At 51.9% G+C, this 16,960-nt stretch overlaps 1 protein-coding gene across 17 annotated transcripts in view; it reads right to left on the bottom strand.

The window, feature by feature from the left end:
* Nucleotides 1-16,960, bottom strand: part of LOC102083672 (ankyrin repeat and fibronectin type-III domain-containing protein 1) — a 223,968-nt gene that overhangs the window by 65,608 nt on the left and 141,400 nt on the right. For 15 of the 17 annotated variants that reach the window (XM_021291849.2, XM_021291851.2, XM_065031022.1 and 12 more), the window contains one exon: nt 2,692-2,732. In XM_021291849.2, coding sequence (XP_021147524.2) covers nt 2,692-2,732 — 41 coding nt within the window. Of the gene's footprint in view, nt 1-2,691; nt 2,733-3,749; nt 3,941-16,960 lie in introns of those variants that run through there. The other 2 variants (XM_021291857.2, XM_021291856.2) reach the window with 2 other exon arrangements.

The raw sequence follows: 16,960 nt of genomic DNA, 5'->3' as shown, positions 1-16,960 counted from the left end.
ACTCCCCCCTTTCCCTATGTGTCCTCCTCCCACTGCTTGGCACTTTGAAGGTGATCCTGAGCTACTTGAAGAGCATCCCAGCTGAGTGACTCCCAACCACCACAAAAGAAGTCAAATGTAGCATATATATGTGTTATTATTACCATTACTGTAACAATAATGTCTGAGTTAAGGAGGCAATGAAAGGAACACCGATCTTAGGAACACACCTAGCTTATTATGATGGCCCTTAACACTTCCAAGATGTAAATACAGATTTCTAGATCCTTAAAATCACCACGGTTTTACAAGATAATGATTCAGCAATGAAGCACTTACTTTTATTTAAGTGCTGGCATGGAAAGGTTTTAGTCTAAGAGATGAAATGTTCTGCCCTTAAAGCAGGGTGATGACAAATTAGCTGCAGAGACATCTTGGGATAATGAAGACTGCAAGGCAAAACAAACATGAGCTGCTGCTTAATGTAAGGTAGTTTCATAGGTTCCTCCTGTGTTTACACGTCTAAGGCTTAAGCACAGAAGGCGCGCGGCAGTCTTTAATCTGAAATGGAGACAGAGCCATGAGGTGCCTCTATAAAAGTGCTGTGGCATTCTGCTGGAGCAAGGCATGGGCTCTGAGACATCAGGTGTCTCAGCACGGCCACATGGTCCCAAGGGACTGAACGAGCAGATCAATGGAGAGCATTTCATGTCGCTGCAGCGGTGTCTCTCTTGACACCTCAAAGTGCCTGGCAAATATTAACTGCTCCCGAGTGACGACTTTTTTGACAGATGAGCATCGCTCTCAGCAGAGGAGACAGCATGAGCAGGGAGTGCAGGCAGCTCCTGCAGCAAATCAGTGACACTTTAATTAAACCCAAGTATTTCAGTCTACATTTGCTAGGAGCTTTATGATTGTTATTACTACCAAAATTTCTTTCTGGGTTCGAAGAAACTGAGTTCCAGTCTGTGCCTGACACTGAAGAGCAAATATATGCCACCAGGAATTAGCAAACACACCAGCCGTACTTGGTTCCTGTCAAGACACTTTCAACCAGCCATGCCAGGAGAGTTATTAAGCAAAAACACGAGTCCCAGGAGAGCCTATTCCTGTCTCTGAGCATGGTGTCCCTGGGTCTTCAGCCAGCAGGTCTCTGCTCAGGAAACTGCCTTGACAAAGCAGTCAGAAATTTGGAAGGACGCTGGAAGCCCAGACATACTCACAACATTGCAGCTGTATTAGCAGCTTCCAAAATCAGGATGACAAAGGACCAAGCAGCTCAGGGACTGCAATGGGGGAACTACGTGCCCAAACTGCATCAGATGAGAATTACAACTTTTCAGTACAGACCTAGAGACTAGCACTGAATTTTGGTGACATAAAGCAAACAGAGCCAGTAGGTAACTGAAGAACACACCCGCAGCCGACACTTGCAGGGAGCAGGCAGCCCTGCAGTGCCCCGTAGCACAGCCCGCCATGCCCAATGTCCCTGAGCGGGCCTGTCCCGATGCAAAGAGTCACTCAGACTGAGCAGCAAGGGAGGATGCTGCCTCAGTGCTCCCCGTGTGCTTGAGGACCGCTGGGAAGCAGCTCTGCAGGAATGTTTTGGAAAGCAGCAAAGCAAGAGCAAGTGCAGAAGGATGGTTAGTCCTGGAGAAATTTCCTCAACCCAGTTCCTTCTGAATCTTCCAAAAACGCACCCCTCTGACAATCCTGCATGTCAGAGCACTGTTCTGCAACTTCAAAACCACCTATAACGTTTTTTCAGAAGAAAAAAGACGATGTTCGCTTCCCTAAACAGAGCACGAGCAACACAAGGTCCCACATGCAAAAGTGCTCAGCAGCGCGATGCGCAGCTGCTTAGTGGTCAGGGCCAGAACCGAACCTCTCAGCGTGGCCTTTAATAGAGTTTACCCCTATCCAAATAATGACAGTATCAGACGCATCCTTCCAGCAAAGAAACAACCTTCTCACCTCAGAGGTGCCATGCTGTGGTGAGGCTCTGCCAGTGCTGACTGCAACAACACAACTGGTCTGCAAGTGCAAGCTCTGCTCATGTTTCAACACAGGTCTCAGAGGTCAACAGCTCTAAGTACCCTGCTCTGGCTCGCTCACTTATGGACTGTCGCAGCCAGTTCAGGGCCGTGGCCAAGGGCACATGCTAAGTAACCAACTGCTTATGTTAGTGGCGGGATTACAGATCCTTTTTTCATATTCATGAATGTGGTCGCTGCTTTGCTCTCACCCTGAGGTTCACCATGCTTTACAAAACACAATGGATGGAAGACGACAGGCATCAACGTCAAAGCACGGGCTGGGCTACAGAAGACGTGCTTCAAGATCAGCCCATTGGGACGCAGAACGAAACCCTTCAGTTGTCCAAAGCAGCTCAGCTGTGCAGAGCGGGAGCAGAAGGAGCCAGAGGTGGGAAAGGTCACCCCTGCGTCCCCTGGTCCCTGGCCACCAGGTCCCAGCTCTATCCCTCAGGCTCAATCAAGCTGTCGTGATTCCTTCTGACCTGATTTAATGATTTGCATATGCCCTGAAGCCAAAATGATTGACAGCCCTTCCACTGTTATCCTCACTTGTGTAATTGCAGCAGCTATTCTTGTACGTTGAAATGTCTAATCTTAGCAAGCCAAAGAGCTGCTCGGAAATATAGACCAACCGGGAATTTCCATGCAATTACTCACCACGGCTACCGGCACTTACTTTGGCTGGTAAAAGTCCTTCTTGTCCGCTGACCCCAGGCTCTGCAAGACACAAAAAACAGATGCATTTCTTTAACCTTTTTCCAAGTGAGTATCATTGATGAAGATGTGTGGTGAGCAGGAAACTGCATGCCTATGTTTTTGCGGCCCGGTGGGTACGTATGGGCTGGCTGGACGGGGAAGGCAGCTCAGGACCTCCAGCCACTGAACGCACTGTAGGCAGAGCCCACAACAGCCAAGGATGTGAAAGTACAGAGCCAAAGCAGAGGTTCGGGGATGTGTTAGGTCTGAACCTAACATATTCAGGCATATCTGTGTCTCCCATCACTTGCAGAAGCATGGTGACTTGTGCCCAGAGGGGACTCATGTCCTCTCAAGCCTGCCCAGCTGGAAAGAGAATGAGATGCAGGACTGGTGGAACCACCAGTCTGCAGTGAGCCCCTGGCAGGGCAGGGAACTGAGCCCGAGGCCCACAGCCCCTCCCAGGGGACAGGACCACGAAATCCTTCTGCCAAGAAAAACGACACTGTACCCCAAGCATGTTCAAGTCTGGGAAGCAGAGACGGCCCAATGCACACTCAGGTTCCCATGCGCCAGCATTTTCCCCAGTGCTGCCAGCTCCATCGATGGTCTAGTAAAAGCATGACAACATCCCAACCCAGAGCATCCGGGTCCCCTGGGAGACCTCAACTAGGCTGAGCCACCCCGTGGGGACCCTGGGGTGATGGGCATCCCACAGACCCCACTTTGGGTGCAAGGCAGGGTGCGTGTGTGACACACACAGAAAGCACGTGCACACCGCCGTGCCTTGCCCCACTGCCCAACGGGGGCTTATACACCCCCATATGCCCAATGCTACCCCCCAACATGCCTCGTCCTGAAGGCAGCCATGGCGGTGGCTGGCCCCGGCCCTGCTTCAAGGCCCAGTTCATGGTACACACTTGCTGAGCGCCAAAGGGCCCCTGCCACCAAGAGATGCAGAGGGACAGACAGGCTGTGCCCAACATAGCGGGGTGCTCACAGCGGGCACCACTGCAGCAGACAGACAGACAAACCCACCAAACCTGGGTGTCAGCAAAGCCGTCACACCACCAGAGCCCTCTCCTCCTCCTCCTCGTCTTGGGAATGTTCCTCACCCTTGCACCTTGCCAGGTTGGGGGACGGTGGCAGCAGCACAGGGTGGCCCTGCTACCTTCCCTGTCCCTTTGCAGGCGGCAGGCGTGTGCCGGTGTGTGTGCACACTCGCAGGAAGCACGCTTGGGCTCTGGGGCTGCTGTTGTAGTTTTGCTCCGTGGTTGCCAGGCAATGGCGAGCACAATCGCCAAAGCAGTGGGAGCAGTGGGGCCGAATGCTAATCAGGGGCGCAGGAGCTCTCCCGGTGCTCTCCGACGGCCAAAGCCACCGGGTGCTCCCACCCTGGGACTGAAAAGCAAGTGGGGAGGGGAGAAGTCCAGCTTTTAAGCAGGCAGAGATCCAGTGTCACCAAAACATCCCCCCCAAAAGAGAGCTATAGCCAAGCCAGCAAGACAGGCTGACGCTCTCCCCAGCACAGAGGTGCTGGTTGCACACCGGTGCAGGGAGGCTGCAGCCAAACTCCGCAGTATGCGGAGCTGGACATGTGCCACCCCCTTGCATGTCTCATGTGTCCATGGGGCCAGGGGATGTGCCTGAGGTCCAGCTTGGGGTAGAGCTCGAAGCGCACGAGCAGCCCTCAGGGGTGGGAAGATCTCATCTGCCTGTGTGCCGAATGCTACGTTAGCGTGCAAAAGCTTGATGGGCTCTGAGTGATCCCCATGAGGCAGAGACAGTGGTACCCTTTGGCTCTCCCCGCTGCCTCCCCTCCCGAGAGAGAAGTTGCAGCAAAGCCCCACGGGACTGACAGTCAGACACCAGAATGGGGTGCTCAAATGCTTGCACAGGCTGCCCAGAGATGTGGTGGAGCCTCCAGCATCAGAGATAGTCAAAACCCGACTGGATATGGTCCTGGCCATCCAGGAAAACCAGGTGCAGGTGACCCTGCCATGAGCAGGGGCTTGGACTGGGTGATCTCCTCAACCACCCTGTGCATTCCTGAAGCAGCAGAGAAATGATCACAGTAGTAACTGCACAGAGTGAACGCCCTGGGCAATGGGACCTGTCCTCCAAGCCCACAGTACATCCAGGAATAACTCCACTCCCTCGGGAACTGCATTCCACTGAGATATTTCCTTACTTCTTTAAACTTGACACCTAAAACCCTGGGTGACACTTCCCAAACCATGGATTTACTGCAGTGAGGGTGATGAGCCATGACAAATTCAGTTTCATCTGATATCTCTGCTAGCAGAGATCACAGAGAACTGTTGATATTTAAGGAGAAATGACTTGCAAACAGCTTTCTCAACACCATTGAAACAACACATGGAAAACCTGCACCCCACCCAGTCAGACCCCCCACCCAGCTGCAGCTGAGGTCCATAGGAAAGAGCTCTCATCAGCTCCACTGCCAGCTCCAGACAGTACCTGACCTTTCTGATAACTGATAACAGCGGGAAACAATGCTGACACTCTTCTACCTTTCTAAAATGCTGGGGGCACTATTATTGTCACAGTGCAGAAGACAGCAAAATCTGCAGTAGTCCTGGTATGACTGGCCAGGAGCACCAAGAGAGCTCAGGGCAGCACTTGGAAGATCCCCCCCCCCAAGCAGACCCTCATCAACAGCTTGAAGGTATTAATTAGGAAGCCCTTAGGGAACCAGTGATGGGAGGAATCGGTGATGGGAGGCTGCGGGCAGGTCTGAATGTGGGTGCTGCCTGCTGTAGTGTGGTGCACGAAGGGGCAGTAGCTGAAACGTGTCCCTCAGGGCTGTGTCAGTGCCACCACCCCTGTCTCACCACACTGGGTGCAGCAGTCTCAGCCGGCATCTGCAGGAGGAAATCATGGAAAAGTGGTCAAGGGAAGGATGGGACATAAGGGAGCAGAGCAGGGTGAAGGGAACACACAGCCTGGATCTTAGGAAAAACATCCTGGCACTGAGCTTGAACCAACTCCAGTGGGAGCGATAGAGCAGCATTTCTAAGGGCTTTGAAAAAGCCGACAAGGGGAATCATTGAGACCGGCACAGAGGGGACAGTTCTGGCCTTACAGGAAGCTGGGACCAGCTTTTCTTCTGCCTGTGCCTGATGACTGAAAGAGGCAGAGAGCTCCCAATAATGAATAAAAGGTGACCTGGCATTTTCTCCTGCCTTCTGGGAGAAAAGATCAATTCTTCCTGAACTGATGTGAGATCTGGAGGCTTTTATCTGGGCAAGTATACAATAAAAAAATCAAATGCGTGCTCTGTTGTTGGTTGATCTATGGGCTTCCAGGAGAGTTCTCTGCTGGTGGCTCCTGAGCAATTAAAGCACGGCTGCACTGTGATGGCTCAGCTCCCAAAATAAACTCGGGAGCCCAGAGGTTCCCAGAGACCTCCCGCTGCTGCTCAAGATGCTGGGGAGACCACGGCCATCCTGGGAGGGAGGGAATGGAGCATCCCCCAGCCCAAAGAGTCCCCTGCAAGCCCCAAGTGCCCCCCTGCAGCATGAGTCACACTCCAGTGGGACCCGCTTTGCTGCTTCTCGCTTGCTCACTTCATTGGTGACTCAGGGCTTAGGAAGCACATTTTAAATCTCTTAATGAAATAATGGAGAGAGTCATTTTTATCAGTGTATATTTTTAAAACAAATACTTCAGGCGAGGCTTGCGCCCATCTCCACCCTTTCCTCGTGAGATTCAGAGGTGAGTGACCACAGGGACTGGAAGCACAGGCACATCTGGAGGGGCAGGAGCAGCCCCCCCCAGGCAAAGTAGCTACCAAAGAGCTGCCAGGCTACATCCCTCCAGCACTGATGCTCCTGCTTCTCACAGGGCCAGGGGAGGGACATGGACAGCATCCCAGATGACATCCCTCAGAGGCTGGCAGTGCCTCCAGTGTCTCGATCCCCTCGGGTCCATGCCTGCCGAGCGCCTGCCCTTTGGGATGCAGCCGGGCACCGTCTTTAATCTCTTTATTCTGCAGAGGAAACAACCACTGAAACAGAGGCAGCAGCAGAAGGGGACACTGATGCCAAGCCCACAGCTCCGGGGTGCCAGGATGCAGCCTGCCAAGAAGTGGGGACTGCCTGCCAATATGGTTAATAAAGTGTAGTCTCGAGGTCATTGCCATCACTATCCTCTGCCCCTCTCTGTACAAGAATACCTGAGTCAGGCTTGCACTGCCCTTGTTTAGATTAAAGAAACTCTCCATGCAATGCTAAGAGCCCTTCTGCTCTTACAGAAAAGTGCAACATCAATGTTGACTGTGCAATGTCACAGGAACACCTTAGAAATGCTATGATGGAGAAGGCAATGGGACACCAGTGTTCCTGGTGTATTTATGCTAAAACAAGACAAACGGAGACACCAGAGTGGATTTATCAGCCATAAGGACCCACACCCAGGTTCTAAAAAGCACCTTTGCAGGGTTGAAAACATGCAGACTCCCAAACTAAAAGGGCAACACCATCCAGACCATGCGTAAAGGCTTGCCCAGTGGCACCAAAGCCAGCAGAGCAGCGGGAAGACCTCTCATCTTCTCAGTGGTGTTCCCGGTGCTGCCCTTCCCAGCCCTCCTCGCCAGGGCATGGCAGCGACAGGGACATGCACGCAACAACCCGGCTCCTTTGCACTGCAGAACACGTGCAAGATTCTGTACAAAATGTCCAAGACATTTGTGGACTTGTCTCTTTATTTAAAACATGACCTATGATTTTCACAAAGTCTTTGCAAACCTGTGAGAATCTGGGCCAACATAAGTGCCTGAAATAATTCTCTTAATTTCACATTTCAGGCATTAGGTAAACTATTTTGCAAGTTATTTAAATAATATATTTAACAAGCCCAAGCTACACAGCATACATAAGCTACCAGGCAGGCTTCCCTAGGACAGCTCTTCTCCAGACCCAGCCCCGCTGGTCTCTGATAAGCATTAGCACAACACACTGCAGACAGAAAAGATGAGACTGATTTAAAGGACCGCTTTGAATTCCAAAATTCAGCCAAGCTGGGGAGATAACAGACATGGGGTTGGAAACAAAGATGCTCACGGAGGTGAGGTATTGTATTATTTATTTATTCATGCCAGCAGACATCAATCCTGTTGTACTTTTTCCTCTCCTAAATGTTGCCAAGCATAGCCTCAGCTCATCTTTTCCTGGGCAGTGTCCCTGGGAGAATAAAGTTATTAGCAAGGCTGAAGAAGCCTCATGCAATTATTTAGAAACTACACCAAAATAATCCCCAAGGACAAGCGGATGCTTGCAGGTGGCAGCTTTCTAAGTCATTCCAATAAAATCTGGCTCAGTAACTCCCAGTGTAATCAATGCCCACACAAACAAAAGAGATAAAAACTGAGAGATTAGTTATTTTTCCATGCTAGAAGAGGATTCTGCAAAACAAACTAGTGGGCCAACACTGATAGTGGTCTGTGCTGCCAGCCTGCCATCCATGCCTGGTCACCTGCTGGGACCTCAGCACCTGCCCCAGCAGCTGCAGCGTCCCTGAGATGGGTCCCTGAGCTGGGTCCCCAAGCTGGGCTGGGCAGATTCCCATGGGAGTTGGGCACAGGCAGCAGGCACTTGGCCCCCAGGGCAGCATGGGGGGGGTGGGGGGGACAACACTGCACCGCCTGTCCACCCCCATCCCAGCTTCTTGCCCCTCGATCCATGCTTTCAGGCAGAGCCATTTCCTCAAGCTCAGCGTATCTGCAACATGCTGCATTTATGAGTAATCCAAAGTTGATGCCTGACTGTCGGAAGGGGAAAAAAATTCAGAGCCTGTGATGCGAGAGGGCTGTTTGGAAGGAGGAAGGAGACATGACACCCTGCTTCAGCTAGCAGCATCCCCCTGAGCCAGGGACAACCCACCCAGAGCATCCCAGGGCTCGGCACAACATGCACCTCCGTGTCCCTCCAGCCCTCAGCCTCTGGCACAGACTTGGTCAAGAAACCAAAAGGCTATGGAAGTGCTGCCTCCTCCTCTGCAGACACCAGCTCCCCTCCATCCCACTTGCCATCGTGGCCAGTCCCCAGCACCGACCCCTCGAAACAGCCCACAGACAGCACCCCAGCTAATACAGCCCAGAGTTCCCCCGAAACGCGAATTTGAGGCCAGATGAACCCTCACATCCTAAAACCTGAATTGCAGGCTGGACAAACCAGACTGCTCAGCTGAAAATCACTGTGATAGTTCCTGTCTCTGACGTGGTGGTGCTGCAAACGAGCTCACGCCCCAGAGGGAGCTCTGGGCCACCCGGCTGGGCACAGCTTTGTACCTCCAAAGCCAAGACTTACTGGAAAGCAGATCCTCACCTGTGTGCTGAAGCACAGGGGTGACTGAGGAACAAAACACAGGAGTGATTAAGAAAGGGTAGGTCACAGAGCAGAGCAACATCTGGTGGCAGGCAAAGGGTCAGGCCAGGGCAGCAGTGCTGCCCTGGAGGGGTGGAGGGATGGAAGGGGCTTGCCCAAGAGAAGGAGGGAGGAGGACATATGCCACTGAGAATCAGAAAAGGGCCTCAGTCTCTTGGAGGATGGCGTTTTGGCAGAGTCAAAGCATTGATGGACCGTGGAGGGATACATGAGCCACCAGCCCCAGCCTCTTGCTGTCATCATCCTGCCTCCTCCTGTCTCAAATACAAAGGCCCCAAGGAGGGGCTGGGCGATTCCCCGCAAACCTGACCCAGCCAGGGGAGGATGCCAATGGCTCTAACCTTCATTCTTCAGCGGCTAGCTCATCCCAGCCCAGCTCTGGAGCGGGAGTATGAACCACCTATCACACTTGCCTGCAATCAGCACTGACCCTGTGCACACACATGGGGCATTGGCATAAATCCAAGTTGGGCTTTGAGCCTGAAGCAAGGTGAAAAACAAGCTGAAAACTAGAGAAAAGTGCTTTTGGACTATTTAGGGGGAAGGAGAAGGGAAACGTGGCTATGCACAAAATGTAGTCTGAGGCAATCCAGGGAACAGAAACAATGCTCTGCAGCCACCCCCCAGCAAAACAGCACAACACACCCTGGGAGCTGGAGGTGTCCTCCAAGCAGCTCCCCCCATCAGTAGAAGAGGTCCCGTGTTTCACTGGCTCCCCAGCCAGTGTATCCTGATGCCACAGCCATGTTCAGATGCCATCCTGAACACACCATCTCACCACACCACAACATCCTCCTGTGACCAGGTAGGCACCCACATTCCACCAGCTCATCTTCCCAGAGGCTGAATGCTCTTCTCTGGTTGCTCATCCACCCATACGTGCAGGACCATGAGGGGAGACCTTGGTGTTTTCCTAGGGGCTGACATGCTAACATAAACCTGTTTTTTTGGAAAACAGGCTTCATCTTTCACCCAATCAACATGTGACCTCCAGGAAAGCGATGAGATGGGATCTCCTGGCCAGCAGCCCCGTTACCAATCCCTTGCTTCAGAGCATGTCTCAGTAGCTCACCCTGGCCCTGCCAACAGGTTGTATTCACGAGGGCCAGGCCAAGACAGAGCACTGCCAAACTCCCCAACATCATCAAATTCTGCTTCCTACTCCTCGGGCACCCTTGCAGGTGCGTTGCACAGAGGAGCAGGGATCTGTGCACACGTGCATGTTGGACCAAGCAGGAATGGAGCCAAACCCCAGTGCCATGAGCCATGCCAGCACAGCCTCGGTGACACCCCTCCTCCCGTGGTCTCCTTCCACTCAGCAATTAAACACACACAACTGGGTTGGCTGCAAAGCAAACCCTCGCAACCGAGTTTGGGTTCCTCATCATCCAGGTGATGAGGACAGGCTCCATCCCAGACTACGCCTGCCTACCAGGAGGAAAAGCAATTCTGCTAATGAGCATCCACCAGCACCCCCAATAAACAACTCTATGTGCGCTCGTCTTTCATTCTGCTGTCACTGTGCCCTCCCATGCCTTTCCAGCCCCACTCAGCATTTCCTCAGCCTTCTCCTGCCCCATCTGTCCCAGCCAAGCCTCTTCCCCAGCCAGGCTCCCTGTGCCAACAGGGGCTGCTCCCACAAACCCCTCACAGCTCACACTATGCTAAGGCAGAGCTGAACTTCAAAGCATTTCTTTACCAAGAGCTCATCCAGGAAACTTTTTTTCTCTACTTGTATTATACTGCTACATGCCTGTAAAATAATAATTTATGCATATATACAGATGCGTGCACACACAGGCTCTTCATTTAAAAGTTTCTCTTTCTGCAAGGACACCCTGAGCCGTGCTGAGGGCTGGCACAGACTGAGCCGTGCACTTGCTGCTCATCGGAGCTTCTCTGGTTGAAAAAACTAGACAAATTGCTAGCAAAACCACTGGAGCTTGCAAACTCCGCCAGCTCAACAACATCATCAGGGTGACACACATGCGCAGGCGTAGGCACCTTCTCTCCACATTTTCATTAATCAGATCCTTAATTAGGCAGGTAAGGGTGCAGGAGCTGCAAGGGAGGAGCGGCAGACACCCAGGCTGTGTATTCATTGATAGCTGGTACCAACACCATGCTGCACATGTGCTGTTTTCTACCTTATTTCTCTTTCTTGATTACAGCCTGCGAACTACTACTGCAACTTTAAGCACATCTAGAAAAAGCTGTGCTTGGGCTTAAGTGTTTGCAGAATCAGGGCTGAGATGTGTAGCTGAACATGCTGCTATTTATAGCGTTAAGCCCCGAGCATGGCAGGCACAAGGGGTGCAGTGCAACTGAGTTTGTGTTGCTGCTAAAACCTGTCTTTAAAATTTTGCCTCATTCAAGGGGGTGTCAGCTGTCTGATCTTAGTTGCATTGATGCACTGCCTGGTCTTTTTAAACATTTTTTATTTTTTTCTTTTTAATCTTTGGGCATAACAGCTCCTGCATGTTTATACTGGTTTATAGGTGAAGTTACATGTTTCATCACTGAAAGAAAAAAAATAAAAGGCAAGAAAAAAGGCTAGAAGCTGAGTAGTCAGCTCTCAGCTCCAAGGGCCTGCAGTTAATTACACCCTGTCCTCCAGCGTGTACTTGACATGCTGCATCGCCAGCCCCGCAGCCTGGCTGGGTGTCAGCAGCCTGACAGCCGCTCTGCCCGCCAACCCGGCTAATTATAGTGCGGGAGCAAACGAGCGGGCGCCCTCCCTGTCACAAGCTCCGCTCAATCAGCAGCAGCCTCCCAGGACGCGAAGGACCCAGGGCTGCAGCTTGGGCTGGGAAAGACGATTCCTCCAAGGCATCCAGGGGGCCCCACAAGGATGAGGGTCTCCGGGAGAGAACTTCAGTGTCCAAGGGCCTGGACCCCCCAGCAGTGCCTTGGCAGGGCACAGACTTGCCACCCACCACCCCAGCCCCCTTCGCCCTGCCCTGCGGAGCAGGCTGAGCATGGCCAGTCCCATCCGAAGCCTGGTTGCTGTCGGACCAGTTGGTCCACCTCTACTTGTACAGACCTCTGCACCTGCCTTGTTTTCTCCCTCTGCCTTCACCTGCCCCCTGGTATGGGCTCTGGGGAGTCCCCCTCTGCTCAGTCTGAAAAAAAAAGCCACTGACAAGCCACTGACCATGAGTGGGCAACAGCATGAGGGTCCCCACAGCATGGTCCCCCACCCCAACTGCCAGAGGTTTGCTGTCTTGCAGGGGAGCCCAGGCACCGCAGACCACTGCCCAGGCAGCACGCAGGCAGCAATGCCTTTGCCCTGGCGAGCAGGACCGGAGCCATCACAGCACAGCACCCTCGGGAAGGGCACTCTGCCATCAAATCCCAACTTTGGGAACACACCTGGAAAAGGGAGAGGATCTGGCCGGAGCAGGGATCCAGCCAACCGGTCACTCCCCCACTGATGAGCTATTAATAACCCCTGCTCATGCAGACCTGCAGGAACATGAACCGGGCTGTCAGCAGGGGACAGAATAAAACCCAGCCCTGGCACGGGACATCATCCAACCAGAGCTCAAAATGCCATGGGAGAGCAGGTCTCTTGTTCCTTTGGCCCAGAAACTGGCTCCCCGAGGTTATACAACATCTGAGTCAAACGATGTAAATACAAACCCTGACTCCTGGGAACCTGGCTACTGGCAGCTGGCTCCGTGCCCCTGTCAACTGTGGCATGATGCAAACATGACCACAATATGCTCTTAACTCAAATGAGGCCTCAGAGGAAGAGCAGAGACACTTGCAGAACGCCATGCCCACTGCAGCTGGCCTCTTCATCCTCCTCAGCAGCCAGCCCGTTGGACAGGGAAACCCACCCCTGCATTGCTTGTCCCCAGGGAGCTGATGGCTCTGGGTGGGCTGCAGGGCATGGGAGGCTACAACATGCCCTTTGGTTTTGGTCAGGAAAGGGAGCAGATGTGACTCAGGGGTAGCAGAGACAGAGAGAGGAGCTGGTATTTATAGTCACTTTATGAAGCAAAACCACTGCTTAAAGAGAGTGGGTCTGTGCTGAGCATCCCTTTTTCATTGTCACCAACTCCAGATAACTCCTCTAGGCCTAAAAATTCATGTGTTGTCTCAAATCAAAAGCGGTTCTTTTACAAACAGGGCTTGAGGCATATCAGCCAACTCATTTTGGAGCTGTAAGGCGCTCTGAAACTAATACACTGCAGGCTTTTGGGAGCAAATGCCAACATCCCTGCTGCTCCGGTCCTTGCTGTCACACAGCCCTTGTTGCTCTGCATACCCCAGGGATACTGGCCCCACTCTTCAGCCTCATCCTCCTGCCTGCACCCCTGCTCTGCCAGACGGCTCCTCTCACCGGGCACTGTCCTGGGCACACAAATGGGCTCAGGAGTGCCAGGAGAAGGAAGGGGGAGTACAAAGTGCTCTGATAGAGCCTGGGCGCCCTGAGAGCCAGCAGAACAACAACCCCAGGGCACGGCAGCCCATGCTGGAACTGCTCAGCACAGTCAGGGCTTCAGGCCGAATTCGCATCCCACAGCACCTCCAGTGAAAGACGGAAAACCACATCTTCAGAAGGTAACACCAATGGCCACAGCGGGCAGAATAGGGTAGAAAGCCTGAAGCTGCTTACTTAGATGGGTTGGCAAGAAATGTATGTACCCAAAAAACAGTTTAAAGCAAAGAAAAATGTACAAAAACATTATCTATGTCAGTTAAAGGTGAGGCTTTAAGTAGTAAAAGTCCTTTGAGCTCCACACACTTCTCTAGGAATATCTTTTCCTTGCCACCCAGGAGCTGAGGGAAGGAGGCACCGTTCACTCCAGGCCACTCGCTTCTCATCTGGGGAGGACAATAAAAAGGAGAAGGGGGACAAGGATACCCCTCCACCCTCTTTAAGAACAAGCAGCTTCTGTCATAAAGCCACCCGCAGCCCCAGCCCTGAAACCAACTGCCTGGGCAAAAAGTGACCGGGATGGCCAGAGCTGCCCTCGCTGCACAGAGACCCCGCCAGTGCGCTCAGTATCTACATGGGCTCCAGCCAGCCAACCACCACAAAATATTTGGGCATCAAACTCCATAAAGGAAGCGCAAGACATACTACGGAATAAATTGAGTACATTAGAAAAAGCCCGGAGGGGAAAAATAGATTTTTGGAACGTGTTCTCAATCTCATTAATTCGGAAGACAGCCTTGGAGGGGGAAAAAAATGATTATATTCCTCCCCAAACCATTATCCACTCTTCAGAGTGTATCATATGAAAACAGTTATATAAAAGAATAAATTATATTTGGAATGGCAAGAACCCCAGAATAAAGCTAGAAACTCTGATGTTCCCATATAAAGATAGGAGACAGTTATCTGTTCCAAATTTTCAAGTTTTCTGCTGTGCCAATTCAAATTCACTACATACCAGCATGGCCATATAAAGGGGACTCCACCCATCTAATCTTGGAACAAGCAATAATCCCCCAAACTATCAATTTAATGTATGGGGATACAAAATGAGACAAGAATGTACTCACAGAACGAGCAATCCATTAACGACATGGCAAAAGGCACCAGAACGTGCACACAGGAATATCTATTTAAAGTGACATTTGCACTGAAAGACCAGCTCTGAAATTAAGATTTCTGCACGCAGACATCGTAGATTCTGCAAATTAAAAGGCTGTTTCTCTATCCAATGCGAATTTTATTTTTTGTTTTATTTTCTACTATTTGTTCAGTGTCACGTTTCTTGGCCGGCACTAGAAAAACAGCTCTTTGTCAGGGTTTTTTAAAATTAACTTTGCTTCTGGTCGGCTTTCCAGCCCGTCTCACCCGCGCTCTCCTGAGCAGCGGAGGAGCGGGGCTGGTTGGGGGGCAGCTCCGCAGGGGCGCAGGGGCTGGAGCAGGCGAGGGGAGTCAGCCGGGAGCATGTGGGGATGTCCCAGTGCTAGCACAGGGGGGGACACGGGTGCTGGTGTGCAGCACCCAACCCCACAGCTGCCAGCTTCCCCACACATGAGCAGCCCGGAGCTCACCCCTCGCCCTGTGTTATACCCAAAGGTAGATAAAATCCTCCTATTCCACAGTATTCTGTGGGTGCAACACATCGTGACACAGTCCCCTGGCTGGCGCGGGACCAGGCGCTGTGGCGAGGCGCAGGTGATGCAGCCCCCGGGGCAGGACGATGTGACCCCGCAATCTGACTGCCCACTCCTGAGCCCCCATGGAACACACCATCACATTACACCTGGAGTATTGTGTTCAGTTCTGGGCCCCTCAGTTCAGGAAAGACATTGAAGTGCTGGAGCGGGTCCAGAGAAGAGCAACACGACTGGTGAAGGGACTTGAACATAAGACCTATGGGGAGAGGCTGAGGGAGCTGGGGTTGTTTAGTCTGGAGAAGAGGAGGCTTAGAGGTGACCTCATCACTCTCTAGAACTACCTGAAGGGCAGTTCTAGCCAGGTGGGGATTGGTCTCTTCTCCCAGGCAGTTAGCAATAGGACAAGGGGGCATGGGTTTAAACTCTGCCAGGGTAAATTTAGGCTGGATATTAGAAAGAAATTCTTTACAGAGAGAGTGGTCAGGCATTGGAATGGCCTGCCCAGGGAGGTGGTGGACTCGCCGTCCCTGGAGGTTTTTAAACTGAGATTGGACATGGCACTTAGTGTCACAATCTAGTAAATGGACTAGAGTTGGACCAAGGGTCGGACTCAATGATCTCTGAGGTCTTTTCCAACCCAGTCAATTCTGTGATTCTGTGATTTGAAACCACACAAAGAGCCAGTTCCCCACCTAAACTAAACAAACGAGATATAAAGTTCAGCAGGGAACTTTTCAAGTCGCCTTTCCAGTTCAGAACGGGCGCATGGAGACCCAGGGAGCACCCCAGCACCTTCCCATCCCTCCCACCAGTCCTGTGGAGAGGTGAGATGGGGACAAAGGCAAGAGCTAATCTTGCCTGAAGACAAAATTGCTTCATTTCTCCAGTTCTACTATTCTAACAAAAAATCACAAAAAATAATTGCTCTTGAAGAAACCACCTCTGCTCCTACCAGCACCACCACATCCAACAAGCGGCACCGTGAGTGCCCTGGGAGGGAGGCAGCAGCCATTGGGATGGACACACGGATAAACCAGGTCAGCTCAGTGTTTCCACCCAAGCCAGACAGTGACTAAGAGACAGCATTAATTTGTTACTCAGCCCAAGTCAAACTTTTCAGAACCAGGAGAGCCAAATGGTTGTTCCAAGTAAAAAAAATACTGCGGGATGCATTCCTTCGCCTTGTCCCAGGAATACCCAGGGATTCATGATTTTCAGGATGGAGCTGACAGCTCTTTCATATATCACAAAGAATAACTAACCTTTGTGTTTTTCTTTTCACTCCCCAAATGCTATTCACTGGTTGCGAGAAGACGCACGTCATGTTCACGCAGCGCTCCGGGGAGGTGGAGGGCTGTACGAGCTCCACATGCTGTTATTGCAGCAGATTAAATGAACACAGAAAAGAAAAATTTGTTTTATTGGCATTACTGCTGTCAGCACAGAGCATAAAAGACTACACACGAGGGAGCATCCACCTTCCATCCCTTTCTGGATTCAACGTAACGGCATGCGTGAGCTTTACCCAGGGATGTGAGACTAAGACACAAAAATGGATGAACCCTTCGGTGCTTAGAAGCTCTTGCAATTTTCTTTGAAATTTGATATACTGCTCAAATACCTGCTGCTCTTGGACAGTCCCCACGCACAGCCGGGCAGGGCAGCTCTGTGCCTGGGTGCAGGAGCAGCTCGCCCAGGCAATGGGCCAGCAGAGCCCAGTGAGCCCAACACCCACACACAGGGCGGGTAACACCACCA

Source organism: Columba livia, chromosome 15 (assembly GCF_036013475.1).
Source record: "Columba livia isolate bColLiv1 breed racing homer chromosome 15, bColLiv1.pat.W.v2, whole genome shotgun sequence".
Taxonomy (NCBI): domain Eukaryota; kingdom Metazoa; phylum Chordata; class Aves; order Columbiformes; family Columbidae; genus Columba; species Columba livia.
This window is presented reverse-complemented; position numbering and strand designations above follow the sequence as displayed.